This window comes from Centruroides vittatus, unplaced genomic scaffold (assembly GCF_030686945.1).
Source record: "Centruroides vittatus isolate TY-2023 unplaced genomic scaffold, ASM3068694v2 contig_150, whole genome shotgun sequence".
NCBI lineage: Eukaryota > Metazoa > Arthropoda > Arachnida > Scorpiones > Buthidae > Centruroides > Centruroides vittatus.
In genome coordinates this window covers 62,691-79,919 of record NW_027120928.1, presented here as the reverse complement: position 1 = coordinate 79,919, position 17,229 = coordinate 62,691, and the positions used below count along the sequence as shown (strand labels likewise).

The 17,229-nt window shown below is 33.9% G+C and overlaps 2 protein-coding genes across 2 annotated transcripts; one reads left to right on the top strand and one right to left on the bottom strand.

The window, feature by feature from the left end:
• Positions 1-2,639: 2,639 nt before the first annotated feature.
• On the bottom strand, positions 2,640-3,195 carry LOC136968645 (zinc finger BED domain-containing protein 5-like). Its single transcript, XM_067262648.1, has 2 exons — positions 3,123-3,195; positions 2,640-3,070 (listed from the first exon to the last, which is right to left on the bottom strand). The coding sequence occupies exons 1-2, from the start codon at positions 3,193-3,195 to the stop codon at positions 2,640-2,642; spliced, it is 504 nt and encodes a 167-aa protein (XP_067118749.1).
• Positions 3,196-6,852: 3,657 nt separating this feature from the next.
• Positions 6,853-8,554, top strand: LOC136968644 (uncharacterized). The gene is made up of 3 exons (XM_067262647.1): positions 6,853-6,857; positions 6,948-7,073; positions 7,597-8,554. The coding sequence occupies exons 1-3, from the start codon at positions 6,853-6,855 to the stop codon at positions 8,552-8,554; spliced, it is 1,089 nt and encodes a 362-aa protein (XP_067118748.1).
• Positions 8,555-17,229: the final 8,675 nt, after the last annotated feature.

Genomic DNA, 17,229 nt, shown 5'->3' with positions numbered 1-17,229 from the left:
TTTTTATTTAGGCGGGTTTCGTTTTGTAGGAAATCCGCTTTAGACAGGTTTTTATGCATTTAACGTTAATAAAATTATCATTACAGTTTTAATTCTTATAGAACAAATTTCAGAATTGTTATGCATAAAAAATAATCTATCTTTACATAACAAACCTATCAAAATCAGCCTTACACCAGAAACAATAAATCAAATTCTCATTTCAGCTTTTAATAAAGATAATAAATTTTAAATATAAAGATTATTAAACTATTTAATAGCTGCATTTGACTGGGAAAAAAACTTAGAAAAATCTAATTTTCTGAAATTTATATAATGCAATGTAATTTCGTCAATGATTTGCTTATGTATAAATGATGGAAAATCATGTACAATGGCAATACATTGATTAATTAACTAGTTGGAAGCATTATCGAAACTAATGGTTATCACGATAATCATTTTCTCTTGTTACTAATGGCTCATTCTCACGATCTTTGATACTTTTTTCATTGTATGTCGCAACAAATTTCTTTTATCAGTTCGAGAATATTGTTTAAATTATAAATTTTTAAAGTTTACTTCATAAAAACTATTACGAAGAAGGGAGAAGAAGGAAGAAGAATAAAAAGGGGGAAAGGAAGACGAAGGAAGGAGGAGAAAAAATTACAAAGTATACATTTCTTTTATTGTTGCATGCTTGTATTTTTTTAAATTTTTGTTTTTAATTTATAAACTTGGGTCTAATTTTTTATTTTTATAAAGTATGGAAGTATTATTCAATTGATTTGCCTATTGTAAAATTAATTCTAAGAATTTGTCTTTCCCATTAAGTAAAATCGATTTAATTTAGGCCTATATAATTAGAATATTATCTCGATTGCGTTAAAATTTGATAAAGAAAAATTACGAGTATTAAATAATATAGTTGAAGGACATAAAAAGAAAGGTAATAATTCGCAAGATGCGATTTAAATTATTTTATGATATTAATTATAATAACGATTTCTATGTGATTTATTAATTAATTAAAGCGTGGAATCAACGCATTACACAGGATGAATTTCAAGTCTTATGCGAAATACAGACCATCCAAATAGGTATACTTGTGATGTATGTATGTATACATACAACATTAGACTTGCTAAATTATGCATTCAGTTAAATGGTACTTAAATCATATTTTATAACTTTTAAATGACTGTATAAGAAATGGAATTATGTATGACTTTTAAATCACCTATCATCATCTGAACGTCACTGCTGAACATAGGCTCCAACTTCTCTATCCCACGCCGTTCTTGTTCATTGTTTCTTAAGCATATGTAACGATATCATCTCTCCATTGTGCCCTTGGTCTTCCACTGCGCCTCTTTCTGTCTCTGAGTTGCCATTCAGTACCCCTTTTACTTCATCTGTCATCATGGTTTCTCATCAAGTTGCTCGCCTATCTCCATTTACTTCTCTCTACCCTTTCCTATCTGCAATTCCTGTTTGTTTTCCTAATTCTAAAGTATATATGACTTTCTGTCTTTTCGACTCACATTGCTATCTGTGCCACCCATATGTAGGTTATATAACCGGCCACAGTTTCGCCCGTTATAGGAGGGCCTCATTCATAATGAGATCAACCAATATGGATGAGATATAGGTTCAAATCTTTGTCTCGATTCGCTGTGCGCATGATAAATTATGGATATCTGAATACAGTTTGAATGTGGATCCTCCAGGGCGATAGGCTAACATTGCACTGCACGGATATCTGATTGGTGATTTCTAACACGATTTGTTCTAGCTCTAAATATGTAAATTAAATAAAAAATATCCCGAAACAGCATCGGACTGGCGACAAATTTTGGGCCGGAAATATACAAAATTTCAAATATAGTTCTTAATATATATGTATGGGGTTTAATCATCAATCCACGATCATTGGATATAGCTGCCAGTTCTTCTTCTGTTAATAGAGAGGTTGCGGCCGAAGTTTTCATCTCTAAAACGTGAACTTTGCTATTATTCAAAATATTGAGCTGCTGAAATATATCGACCAAATACTGTAATCTGACAATCCAAAATTCGCACCGAAGGAAAATACAAAAATGTAACTGTTTCATCTCTTTAAAAAATGCAAGAAGTTCTTGTCGTGGCTTGTGTACCCGGGTAAGTATTTTCCCCCTTGACAACCACCTCACCTCAGTGTGTAAAAGCAGCGGTCTGTATTGTGAATTCATAGCGATACAAAGCGATTTGACAGGTCTTGTTTTAATAAAGTTTACCATATGAACAGCTTGATCTAAAACTCTTAATTTTTGCCATCAAGGCCTCCCTATGAAGAAAGCAGTGAGTTACAATAACATTCTCATTTTGTTTTTTTACAAAAGATGTAAGACCCTTAATACAGCCTACCACGAAAGGAGCGCCATCTGTACAAATGCCTACACACGACTTCCATGTTAACTGCCATTTATCAAGATAGTTATTCAAAATGTTAAAAACGTCTTCACCTTTTGTAGAAACACTCAATTCTTTGCAAAAACGAAACTGATTTACTATTTGATCTTCATTAATAAAACAGACGAATGCTAAGAGCTGCGCCGTGTTGGTAATGACTGTTGACTCATCAACTTGCAATGCAAAATTTGAATACTAAAGCTTATTATTTATTCCATTATCTCGATATCAGAAGACATTTCTATAATACGCCTGTGAGCTGTATCGTTGGACAGAGGAATCTTGCTTATTTTCATTGTTGCTTCATTTCCTAGCATTGTCATGACCATTTTTTTGCATGCAGGCAAAATAAGTGACTCACCTAAAGTATGAGCTTTCATATTTTTTGCTATCAGTTCTGAGAGTTGATAAGAAGCGATTTGAGCTTTATCAGAAACAGTCATTATACTTTTAAAACAATTTGCTGCTTTTGTTTGCTGTTCAGACAATCTCTTGAAAAAACTTACAGATTCGGCTTGTAGAGTGTATAGTTTTAAATGTTGATTCAATTTACTAGAACGCAATAATTCATTTGCCATTTTATATCCACATACTAAACTTAGCGATAAAGGATGATCTTCACTTCCAAGTGAAACCAAAGCTTAAATAACATTCATTATATTTGCGAGTAGGCAGCGATTTTGCTTTCTTACTTGTACTTAACTTTTGCTCACTTTCAGAATCAGATTCTTCAATACCACGCTTTTTTTTGAGAAATCTATCCATTTTACTTGGTTATATTTATTTAAAAATAATATTATCGTGTGTTAATAATAAATATAATAATGATGTGTTAACAAAAAGAGCGGTATTTCCGTAATGAAATGGTATAATAGAGTAACTATATTTATTTTTATATCTGTGCACATATTTCTTTGAAATACCATAGGGCGCACCAGTGCGCCCTGGCGCACACTGCTGTAATGTCTCTTATTGCAAATCCAATTAATTCCATTATGAAAGTAAGTTGATTCTATTCGGATACAAGTTTAACAACATTTCGACATATTTCACATTTCATCGTCGTTATTAATAACTTAATAGATTGATAATAATGATGATGATTAATGAAATGTTATTTACCAATCAAGCTTTTCCAAATAGCATTTTTTCGTTTCCATCAGTGCCCGAGTGGATAAAATCATTGAACACTGTTAATTGGTCGTGAGGTTCGCGCCTGGCCAACGGGCTAACGATGTAGAGTTTTCCGGTTATTCTTTACGTTCATAGGAGCCAGTTTCTCCATAGAAAGTCCTTCCGAGAAATTGCCATTGTTTCGCATTCCCGTAAACGAATAAACCAAACCAAATAGCAATTTCTCCACTTTCAATATTCTTCTATTGATTTTAATATTTTACAAACTCGGTTTTGATTGTGGCACAGAAATTCCGTTTATTTATTTGTTGGATTCTTCCTGCTCTGTAAATTTTAAGTCTGTTACTTCTATTACTCATGTCCATCAAAAGTTCGAATAAGGAAATATCCGTAAGACCAGTCGAAAGGACCGATGCAGGCATCGGGGCATACTAAATTACAAATAAAAATAATAATATACTGAGTATTATACTGTAGAAATATAAAATAATTTATATTGTTAATTTAAATGAATTTAAATAATAGCTAGGAGCGCCTCTAGTGGCCGTTTTTGGCATACCGTGATAGAAACCATTTTTTCGGTTTCATATAGTAGATAAGAGAAGAAGCCCGACATGTACGAAATTATCCATGAAAATTTTTACCATTTATTCTGGACGCGAACACTCGAACCCGAATTCCTCCGACAGCAGGCAGCACTTTAGCCTTCTTCATCAGGCCCTTGGCTAGTAGACTTTCTACTCACCTTAATATAAATTTATAAATATCATCTATTATATTAATATGTCAATATATACGATATGACAGCATTACCTATCCGTATTTAAAGGCGTTAGTGGTTACTAGGGTTTCTCAAACGGGATCCCGGTCGTTTTTTTAACCCGGGAAATCCCGCAAATTTCTTAAAAATTCACTTTTTTCTTATTTTGTGTTAAAGTTCAGGAAATTTTGCAAATAGAAAGCATAATTAACTCATAAACCGTCAGAATAAATTTGTATTTATTAATTTTAAACCTACTTATTAGTTTTTTAAATTTTTTCCTCGTTATGGCATGTTACAAATGGTCAATAATCAATGTGTAGCTTATTTGTGGCAGGACTCTGAAAATTCTTTACTTGTCAGAATCCGTAATATATGAAATAATTGTGCTTACGCTGTCTTAATTTTTAACCATGCCCAGTAGCTTCAATAAGTGCATTATGCCAGATTGTGCAAATTGGCAAGGATGCAAACCAGTATGAAGTTTTTCTTCATAAACCTGATTATTAAAGACAAACGAACTGTCGAATTATCGGGCTACAAGCTTAATACCGCTATTAAAGTAGCCAAGGTAGACAAATCAAGGATACTAGAGAGCAAAAGAAGTATTACGATCTCGAAAACGAACTAGAAATCTTCCAGGTTACGGGTGAAAAAACACATAACATCTATTTTTTCTTAAATGCATTAAATACGATTCCAATCACATCAGTTGAATCGGAAAGGGCATTCTCGGTAGCGAGACTTTTCATTACTAAAATAAGAATTAGATCCAGTGATCGGAGTATTGACCATCTTTGCTTTTTAAAATCTTATAATACAAAATATTATTGTAAATTATTATAATGTTTTATTTAAGAAAGAAAAATTACCTTCTAAGTTAGAAGTTTGATCTAAATTCATTTGTCTTTAAATTTTTAAATCAATTCAAAGTCTTTTGTTGTTGTTGTTGTTGTTGTATGCAGTTTCCAGCAAACTTTAATACATTTTTTTCTATTAGTGAACATTTCTTCGTAATTCAAAGATAATTTTTAATAGGCCTATATATCTTACACAGCATTGTTAATGTGATTTTGGAGGTTGTAGAACGTATTAGATTACTTTAAAAAACGAAAAATAATTATATCATTTGATTTCAAGCTATTTTGTATATGTTAAAAATAATTACTTTTATCCCGAGAAACAGTTCACTTTTATCCCGGAATCCCGGGACAAGCAAAAGACCGGGAAACGAGAAACCCTAGTGGACACGAACTGCCATCTGATGAGAAAGTAATCAACTAAAGACAAAACGATTAAAAAATTCTGTATGTGTTCGAATCGATAATAAATTATAAAAAGCATAAACTAAACTTGAATCATCCAAGTTGCATATTGTGTTTTCATAAAAAACAAGAATTAAAAAATAGAACATGAAAGCGCTTTAAAATTTTATACATTTATACTCGTAAATTGAGAAGCGCTAACGCGCTAACCGGCGCCCCATGTTTGAATCGCCACCGTCAATGGAGTTTTGTACGGGCAAAAGCCAACTTTGTGGTGCAATACTTACAAAACGGCAAATATGTGCAAAAAATGATCAGCGCAAAAAACAGCCCAAGAAATAATTTTCTCAGTTTTTTGGCCGCGGTACATAGTCTAAAGTCCAACCTAGATGTTTATAAAGTACAAGGGCTTTACTATTCTTTAAAGAAGTACCAGGGCGTCGCCCAGGTACTTCGTGGCGTTGATTTATAGTATAACTTCATTTGTTCGAAAATTTCGTTACGATTTATTACGAATCTTCTTTAAAAGTCAATTTATAGTCACTGTCGTAACGACCGAGGATGACTCTGTCTGGTTTCTGGTTCCTATTTATTTGGTAGAATTTTCTATATTGCTCAATTTTCTCTTTTGTTCCAATTTTTTACGTTCTGCAATATCTTCTATCACTGAGTTGAACCAATTTTCTGTATAAAGTCTTTTCTGTTAAACTGTTTTTCCGAGTTCTCTCTCGAACTGCGTGTTAAATTCGAACTATTCACTCTATCGAATTCTTTTCTAATTTTTCAAACTGCACTCCAAACGCTTCAAGTTTCCTTCTTGTCATGTGATTGGGCTTCAATTTGAAAAAAATTGTAGACCTATAAATTTCCACTGACTGTCTGTCCTTTCTTAATTTAGAGGAAGGAGTTAAGCCTGGTACCCACATGCGGCAACGGACGACGGAAACCGTCAACGGAAACGGTTGCCGTTCCGTCGTCTTTCCGTATCGCGTGTACTCACATGCGGCAAATACTCTACAATTGAAACGCGCGCCCTCTGCCCGCTGTAAATATAAACAGCTACCGAGAGTAGACGAAAATGGCGCCGACGAAACTTTGTTGTTATACCAGTTAAACTTTTTAAGTTTACTGACAGTCTTGTCACAGATAAAAAAGCCACAGAAGCGAAGATTTTGGGTACGAAAAATATTTCGATATCGTTCGAAATTAGGAATTTCGAATACTTTGGTACCCGAGTTAAGATTAAACGATCCCGAATACTTCATGCAGTAAGTACAGTACATCTATTTGACATGATATTTAATTCGGATAGTAATACTATATAGCGAATAAATGAAATATATTTTATTTAAATGTAGGTTTGTCCGAATGCCCATCGAGACATTCGCGAAGTTATTGCGATTAATTGAACCTGATATAACCAAACAAAATACCCGATGGCGTGATGCTATATCGGCTCACGATCGACTTTGTTTAACATTAAGGTAAAATGAATTATTTCAGACTACAAGTAGTAATCAATCCTATTATAATCATCTCGATGTTGTCACCTTCATATTTTAAAGCTGGACTTTTAGTTTTGGAAGAATATTTAAAAACATTTTTATGGAGAAAATGCATTATTATTGACATTTACAGCCTATTAGTTTTATATATTCTAATATTTTGTATTAAAAAAACAAAATACGAATTATAATTTATAATAAAAAAGGAAATGGATAAAATAATAACATTAACTTATTAGCTATACTACAGAACCAAACATTTATAATCTGCTTATATAATTTCTATAACAATAAAAACAGTTGGCCAGTACTAAAACAAAATAATTATTGCTAGTTTGTTATTAATTTGTGTGATTCTCATTTAAATTTTATCATGTACAGCAATATAAATGGTTATTTATTTCTAAATACAACAAGTTAATTGAATGTGACAAAATGGAGATGATAATATGATGAATTTTGTATACCTTTCATCATATTTAAACTTTACTTAAAATTCTAGGTTTCTTGCTACTGGAGAAACTTTTCCAAGTTTGAGTTATACTTTTCGAGTTGGAAGAATTACAGTAACTAAAATAGTGAGAGAGACCTGTTTTGCTATTTGGAAAAGATTGAAAGGAACATACATGAAAGTTCCTCAGACAGAAGAGGAATGGCAAAACATTGCTGAGGGATTCTTCGAACGTTGGCAACTGCCCAATTGCTGTGGCAGTATTGATGGTAAACATATTGTTTTGCAGTGTCCTGCAAATACTGGATCTCTAAATTACAATTATAAAGGGAGATTTAGTAAAATATTAATGGCTGTTGCAGATGCCCACTACAAATTCATTTATATAGATTTTGGACATTATGGAAGTGAGAGTGATGGAGGAGTTTTTCAGAAATGTACATTTGGCAAAAAAATAATAAATCAGACGATTAATCTTCCCAAAGATGCTAATTTGCCAAATTCTGATGTATCTTTTCCTTATTACTTTGTGGCCGATGAAGCATTCCCCTTACGGAGAAATATAATGAGACCTTACCCTCGTAAATCTCATTTTCATCACGCAGAGCGTATTTTTAATTATCGTTTAAGTCGAGCTCGGCGTGTTGTTGAAAACGCATTTGGAATTTTGGCATCACGCTTTAGAATATTTTTACGATCATTGAATTTTGATGAAAATGTAACATTGCCAAAGATTGTTGCTGCTTCCCTTGTGTTACATAATTTTTTATTAACCGAAAGCAGCACAACATACTGTCCGACGGGTTTTGTCGACACAGAGGATTCGGGTCATTCAGTCAACCTGGGACAATGGCGTGATGAGCAAAAACATTTACATAAATGTGGTAGGCAAGGATCTAACACATATAGCTGTGACGCAAAAGTGTTACGTGACAAACTTGCCCAATATTTATGTACTGAAGGTGCCGTAGCATGGCAAGATAGCTGCATATATCGAGGCCTTTGTTAAATTTTTATAATGTAAAAATATTTGTAAAAATTTTGTATATATAAAAGTAATGGTTTATAAACATGATTTATTTTAAAAGTATGCTAAATGATTTACTTATTGTGTTGTTCATGTATTTCTTTTTTCAAACATAAATAATTCAGTGTTTTCAATACCTCGTGTCTATCTTTATTTGACAATTCCTGTAATATTATATGAAGGTTATCACAAAATCTGTTCTTTTTTATAGGAACTTTCATCAGTTCCTTTGATATATTGCTAAATATTTCTGTATAGTTTAAATTAATTAATATGGTCTAAGTATCCAATAATAATAATGAAATCATATCAAATTAGAAGTTTAATAAAGCCTATAATTCAGTTATTCTAATTTACAAGCTTACTAAATATCGAGCAGACAAAAAAAACATATTTATTGTTTGGTTTGGTGTTCCAGCAAGGAGCTACTCAATGGTTATCTAAATCTAAATAGATGTAGATCATGTGCATTTTATAAGAATTTTTAACTTTTTTAAAGATAGAGACTGATTTGTTACCATCAGATTTGTTTAAAATGTTATATTAAAAAATGCAAACTAATTCTAGTAAGTTTGATGTAAGTTTGAAGTAAGTTTAATTCTAGTGAGTTTGATGAAAATATGAGCTCTCAATTAATCCAGATCTCATGGATGTAATTGAGTAGTTTATGGCAACTTTAGGTATGCTTTTTTTCAGGATAGTTATCCTTTGAAGAATGTTTTTTCATGATCATTCTGCAATTCTTTTAGTTATAATTATACCAAAAGTATAATTATATTTGTTTCAAGAATTTTAATTAATACTTTTTTAAATTGTATGAAGGTGAGTCAAAAAGTAAGTTTCATTTGTACCAAAAGTAAGTGTGAAACATACAGGTCAATTAGTGATATTGATAATTTTACAAAAAGGTTCTTTTATCTGAGGTAATTTTTCCATATTTTTCTCACATTTGAATTATTCCTCCTTGTCTATTACATTTGTACAAAATAAGTAGACATAATACAAATATGTACAAAAATATTGAAAAAGCATGTAACAAATTTCCTGAATATATTCTGAAGATGCTGTGGACTGGCTGTTTATATCAAGGGTTATATTCCTGTTAAGAAAATTTATAGTGTAAAAATGAAAAATAAATGATAACATTTTGTATATATAAAATTTTTTATTCTTTCAAATATTCTTCTTTTTCTTCTATTTCCAGCATCATAAATTCAATATTTTTTATTACATGATGCCTGTCTTTTTTGTTTAAATTCCGAAGTCTGACATTTAGACTTTTACAAAAAAAGTCTATTCTGTCTTCTTCTTTAGTTTCGGTTAGAAGTTTGGATGTTTCATTGAAGGTTTTCAATGCAACATCCAACATGTCTTCACTTTTTTTCGATGTTTTCTGCTTTTTTTTACAGGGGCTTTCAGGCATCTCAGATGTCTCATCTCTATAATATAATATAATATAATCTCAGCAGTTGTTATTATCTATTACAATTATTTGTTATAAATTTAAAATATTGTACAATTTCACTTACATTTCACAAAAAGATTCTGTTGTATCAGAAATGTTGATACCTGCACTCTCAATCTGTTGGCTGATTGGTTCGTCATTTCCTATAGTGCTGTTAAAATAATTTGACATCATTATTTCTTGATAAATGATTACTACACTAAAATTTTATTTAATGGTTTTTTTAAGTAATGCACTATTTTAATATTTTAAAAAAATCACTGATTATTCAAATCTATGTTTGAACTAAGAAATTAAAATACTAACCATTGCAAACTACTACTATTATCAGTTTTATTAATATCTTAAATAAATTATAAATTAATTGTAACTTATAATCATCATACCTGTCTGCCTCGGGTCAAAAGTAATGATAGCGAAGATTAGATCTATTACGTTATAGTCACAGAAGAAAAAGAGTAATTTCATCAACAAACTAAATAATTTTAATAAAAGGTTGAATTTGAAAATCGAATATTGTAATATTGTTCGATTTTCACGACGTGTTCTGATTATATCGTTCGATTTTCATCGAATGTTGTAAAGAAGAAAGTCGAGAAAAACCGAATTAATCTGTTTAAATTTGAAAATCGAATATGTTCTAACATATTACTTTTTTTTTTTCCTCCAGCACCCGTAAATCTTGAACGTCGCCTTCTCTTATTCTCCATTGTTACTTAACACTTCTATTGATACTTAACACTTCCATTGTTGATGGAAGTGTTAAGCCTTAATCCCGTCCCTCTCCCCGTGGGGAGAAATTTCGAAAAATCCCTTCTTAGTGTGCGTTTTTGTGACGTACAGTAACTATGTACCAAATTTCAACTTTCTACTCTTAACCATTTGGGCTCTTAACATTTCCATTGTTACGTAACACTTCCATTGTTAACACTTTCATTGTTGACACTTCCATTATTACTTCATACTTCCATTGTTGCTTCACACTTCCATTGTTACTTAACACTTCCATTGTTGATGGAAATGTTAAGACTTAATCCTGTCCCTCTCCCCCGTGGGGAGGAATTTCGAAAAATCCCTTCTTAGTGTGCGTTCTCGTGACGTACCCTAACTGTGTACCAAATTTCAACTTTCAACTCCTAACCGTTTGGGCTCTGCGCTGATTTATTATTATTATTATCAACTCGTCTCGATTATATATATAAATTATAACTTATAATCATCATACCTGTCTGCCTGTAGTAAAACAGATCCGAGAAATCCATCAATGTACTTAAACTCCAATTCGTGAAGTATACTTCCGAAGTACTTGCGCCACTCACGTGGCTCTCGCGCATTTTTCTCCTCTCCTTTGTATATCTATCTCTAAGGTTTTTCCACCTTTTTTCGGCATCATCCCCTAACAACATTCGGTAAATTTAATAAAATTAGTAATTATATTAGTAAATTTAAAATATAAAAATTATAAAACGTGTTATAGTTTCGAACTAATGTTAAGTCAGTACTCACCGCTAATTCCGAACTGCTCGCCAATTGCAGTCCATATTGTTTTTTTTTTAATGTTGTATCTTTGAAATCTGTACATTTTTTGTCATACAGACACGGATATTTTCGAACTGTTTCAATAAAATATTCGTTATTAAACATGACACGCTGTCTCTTCGTACTGACCGCCATAGTTTGAATGACCACGTGATCTCTATGACGACATTGCTAAACGGTTTTCCTATTAGTCTAATTTTTACCGTGCCGCTTTCCGTCGCGGCAAAAGTTGAAAATTTTCAACTTCGTATTCCGTCGACGTCGACGGCAAAAGTGACGTCATTTTGCCGTTCCGTCGACCGTTTCCGTCGTCCGTTGCCGCATGTGGGTACCAGGCTTTAGATAGATAACCGGCACAATTCTATTGTTAAAGGCAGTGGCGTAGCGTAGTGGGGGCGGCAGGGACGGCCCGCCCCTGGCGGCACTTTTAGGAGGCGGCAAAATTTCACAATAAATACACAATACTCTTGTACAATACACAATAATGATGATTGTTCTTTGCCGAAAAGTTCTTTAGAATTACTGTATATTTTAGTCTTTTGAATTGAGATATCTAAATAAGAAGGCGGCGAAATTTTCCTCCGCCCCGGGCGGCTGACACCCACGCTACGCCACTGGTTAAAGGTAAAGTATGATGTAAGGGTCAAGCCATTACTAATTTGAAGTGCAGGGCATATATTTTAAATTAAATAAATTAAAAATTGCAGCCCGACATTGTGACGATATCGCAATGAATAATTGTTTCGAAATGAACAATTTTTGAAAACAATTAAAATCAGTGTGTAATTTGTAAAATTTTTAAAGGGGGAATGATCAATTAGTTTATGTACAGTACACTTGCAACAGTTTCTCATTTTATTATTAGGAACGAATGTCACAAAGAACATGGCATTAGAATTACCAGTGCTGTCACAAGCGGGAGCGAGACGACATTCTTAATTAAGTATTAATTTGAATTATGAAAAGACGAAAAATAGAACGAACACTATAGTGGTGTCCGCAGACTAGAAAAGGGGGCACAAGCTATGAAAAAAGGGCATCGTACATTATGCAAGAGGAGGGCGCTGTCTAGCGGTCGTAGCTGTTGGTGCGAATTGTTTTGCTCTCTTACGTTCTGACTCATTATTGTTATCTTTTTGGAAAATGACTGAAAAGGAAAACTTTTTCACCACCATCCCAGGATGGATCACCACGAAACGTGAAGAAACGAATTGGAAGTGAAGAAAATGTTACGGGTGACTCAACGGAGGACTTGATTCTTGTCTTATATAAGTGCCGAAAAAGAGATTAACGTTCAGGAAGGAATTAAACTTTTGTTGAAACTGCAAGTTTCTTCAAATAATAAATTACAAATACTTTTAGAACGATTAGATAGAATGCAGGCATGGATTGAAAATATAGACACTGCTATGGTAGATCTTGAATCTAGACTCTCTGTCCTCGAAATTGATAAAGAGGGTTAATGTTACCTTATGTAGCCAAGATGGCGGACCTTCCGGTAATCTCGATCCAGGTTACTTAGTGACGTCAAGATAGAGGGAGCTGCAAACTATCGCGTTGTGATATGCAAATTAATAGTAACGACGCGTTTCGTGTAGAGTTATCGACGGAAAGTAGCAACAGGTGTGATAATTGTGCTGATTTGAGTGATTTTTGACTTTAGACGTAATTTTTTTTTCTTTTCGAAGTTTTTCGTTTAATATTAATTGGTTAGTTATGAGTTCTTTCGATATTTCTTCCCAAGAGTTTTGGGCAGCGCGCACCACCCATAATTTCTATCGAGTGCTCGAATCGAAATTTTCCAAATTAGGTACGGACCCCAGAATCGATAAAGGTTTTAAATTTGCGGTGAGTCTAGGATTACGGCGTATCGCCAAAGTGTGTAAGAATTGTTCGAATTCTTGCCACATTTTTTATCGACACGACCGAGATTCGTGCGCGACGAGATGCAAAAAATGTCGAAGAAATAGTTCGGCATTCGAAGGAACCTTTAAAGGTAAACGTGGGAAAAATATCACTGAGTAGAATCTTTTCTTTTATACGGCATTACATTGCGTTGGAACGCTCTTCGACCACCTCGGCTATCGCCGTAGGTATTTCGAATAAGGCTGCCGTCGACCGGTCCAACCATATACGTTTTGTTACGCTAGTTGTGTAAAGTACTATTTTAATTTACAACGATTATCGACTCTACCGTGTCGGAAACAACCGTTAACCTACCGGGTACTTTACTCGGATTCGCGTTAGCGTGCCAGGCCTGGACTTTAAGCGTGCACCGAATTAAATAAAGACAATATTTGTCAATAGAAAAAAATCAAAGATTTAATTAATCGTTTAGCAATAACTATGTACAATATTAAGTAAAAATCAAACAATAATTTATTCAAAGAAATTCAACAAAGTCAACCCGACAATTCTCAATTCAAATCTATGTCTAACTTAACTCTATTCCCCTTGGGAATCCGACAAAACCAAAAAGTTTAACTTAAAACAATAATTCTTATAAACTAGAAATCCTAATCGTCACCTCAATATACTCGGAACCTATTTCCTTAAACTCTCAAGACTTTCTCAGACTGTCGATCCAAACTTCGAATCACTTCAAAATCACCTTGGAACTTATTCGAGATCCTATCGGACACCTCTCTATTACTGCTGCGAAGCTCACCAAGCTCGTTGCTATCAGAATTCACCTCACCGTCTTCACTTGAGACTCGGGATTTATAGTGTGAGGTGACGTCACAATTCTGAATGCGGTCACTCCCCTCATTTACATACTTAAATGCTAACAATAACGTTTTTCATCGTCTGGCAGCCCTTTTTCCGACAGTTTACTCACTAACCTTTTACATTATTAGTTTTTACAATTCTTTCCGGGACGTTTTTATTACTTAAGGTTTAGCGAGTTTATTTCGTGCTTGTGGGTTCTCCCCCCCCTCTTCTCGGTGCGGACCTATTTTCTGCCGCTCGGGGAGCGCAAATGTGCGTGAGTCATATGGCGCTTTTCTGTCGTCGGTGAGTTGGGTTTTATTTCTTCCTTTTTAAATACTTAAGGTGAATGGTGAGGAAACCTTCGTCCTAACAAAACATAAGCCCCAAACAAAATAGAATAATAGGCAAAATAAAAGTAAAATAAAAATAACGCTCGGACTTTGGTTCCTTACAGTTGCTTCGCCCAATACGACGTCGTTTAAAATCGGAGGTCCGAAGAAAACCGTCGAAATCGACGAGACTGTCGTATGTAAACGAAAATACGAAAAAGGCCGCGAACTAAAAAGTACGAAATGGGTCGTAGGGGGAATACGTCGAGAAGACGAGAGCCGTTTTATCTGTCGAGTAGACGATCGTTCCGAAATCACGCTAAATTGGATTATATCGAAATTTGTCAATTCGGGAAGCTCGGTCTTAACTGACGACCGGAAAGTTTACAACAACGTGGAAGATTTAGGAGGAGTCGAAATAGAGCGCGGGACAACGTAAGTAATAACATTATTTTTTGTTCATTTTTATATTTTTTAATATTTCAGAACATAGTACTCATTTACGAAAAATATAGAAAGGCTATGGGGGTATTTAAAAAAAAAATCTACCAAAGCATTACACCGAGGATCTGTCAGACTCGTACATGTATTCCTTTATGTATAAAAAGTTTTGTGGTTGGCCTTCAAAAAAACCCGGGGAAAAATTCTACACATTTGTGAACCATTTAAGTAAGGTATATCCCGGTTCGGGACGAATTCCTTTGTGGAAAGAACCCGAGACAGTCCCTGCAGCCCCAGTTTCTAATATTAAGAAAAAAGTAAAAAAGGTGGTCGAAGAAAAGAAGAAATGCGATATTACTGATGATGATAACGATAAAAGTAGGAACGAGGGCGGAAAAAAGAACAGAAAAACAAGTAGTCAAACGGTATCAATTCCTATCCAAACCAAGAGTCAGAAAAAAAAAGAACAGCAGCATGCACAATGGCATAAGTAATAACATTATATAATTATCGTTCACTTTTTTTATTTTTTATTTTTTAATATTTCGAAATAGTAATTATTTTAACAAAATCCTTAAATTCTAAAATCGGGATTTAGTATTTAATAAATCGCGGAGCAAATCACGTGATCACATCTGCTCCATCGTAAATCGCAGTCAAGATGGCCGCCATTTTGACGTCACTAAGTAACCTGGATCGAGATTACCGGAAGGTCCGCCATCTTGGCTATCTACGGTAGCATTAAGTAGTAGTTAAATAATTAAGCGATTAGAAAATTAGAAACATAAATAAAATCCTGATGAAAGAGCCGAAATTTTACTTAAACGGAAGCATAACCGAACCGATCTCTCGCCGAGTACGGTGGGGTCCGATCTCTTCGTAATATTAGACGTAATAAAGACAGAAATTTTTCCAGTTCGACGAGAGTGACCGAAAAGTCGTAAATTTTGGAAATTTCCGCCAACACTCGGTCCTAAAACGAATTAGTTAGAAAACGAACGACGGACAATCCGTTAAGTTTAACGTATTTAGATTTTTACGGCTACGGCGAGAAACGTTTAAAATCTACGACAACCCCGTCGCGTCCTTTGAAGTATACTAGTGACGCGACAAAAGAGGCATTCGACGTCGACCGGTATCGGCACCATCGGGATTTGGTAAGCGCACACCTACCCGGACCGTCTCCGATTCCATTCGTTAGCCACTCGTATGGAGCTACAGTATTTCACTAAGTGGATTGTTTTAAGATTTAAAAAGTAAAGAATATTTTGTTATTTTTATGTACGTTTCTTCACAAAGTTACATTTAATTATAAGTTTCTTTAAAAGTATATTCGTACGATTGAAGAATTTTTTGTACTAGGTATGTATATTCGTCACACATTTTGTTTTACCGAGTAAGTTTCTTTTTATAATTTTAATTTTAGCCCTTATATCGTGGCTAGTGATTCAAAAATTTATTTTAAAAAAGTTTTGGCTCGAGACCGTATAACGAAAAAGAAAACGTTATTAAAAGAGAAAGACCGATGCCTAAATTAAATATAAATATGTCGACAAAAATTTCGACATTTTGACGATAAAATTTATGACGAATGACGATTCTTTCGTAGAAGTGAAGCAATTTGGAAATCGAGGCGGAATAGAATTTAACATTGGTAGACGATATAAAATAAATATTGAAAATTATAACGAGATAATTACGATTAATAGGTATATCTAAATTAATAGACGTTATATGTTTTTTCTCGAAGCGAGAATTGGCATTTAGAGGGCAAAGGGAATTTATTGAATCTAATAACGGAGGTAATTATATTGAACTTTCTTATTTATTAAGTACGTCGGATAATCTATTAAAAATACATTTAAAGAAGTGTACGGTTTTTACTGGCTTATCGAACGAACGAATACGAACGGGCCCCGACGCGCAACTAATTGGTTGCCCCTGTAAGTCGGCTTCTTACAGAAACACGGCTTCCCTATCGTCGAATGTCACGGCACGCCACTGCGGGTGACGTTGGTGCTCTGTAAAGCGCATGCGCCAATGCCTATAATCTGGCTGCTTGGAAGTTGACGGGCAGGCAGCTAACAGCTGAGAACCGGTCCGGGATATAAAATTAGATGCTTTATGCGCGTGTTGCTTCTACCAGTTAAACCGGGTGAGGTTGGTGCTCT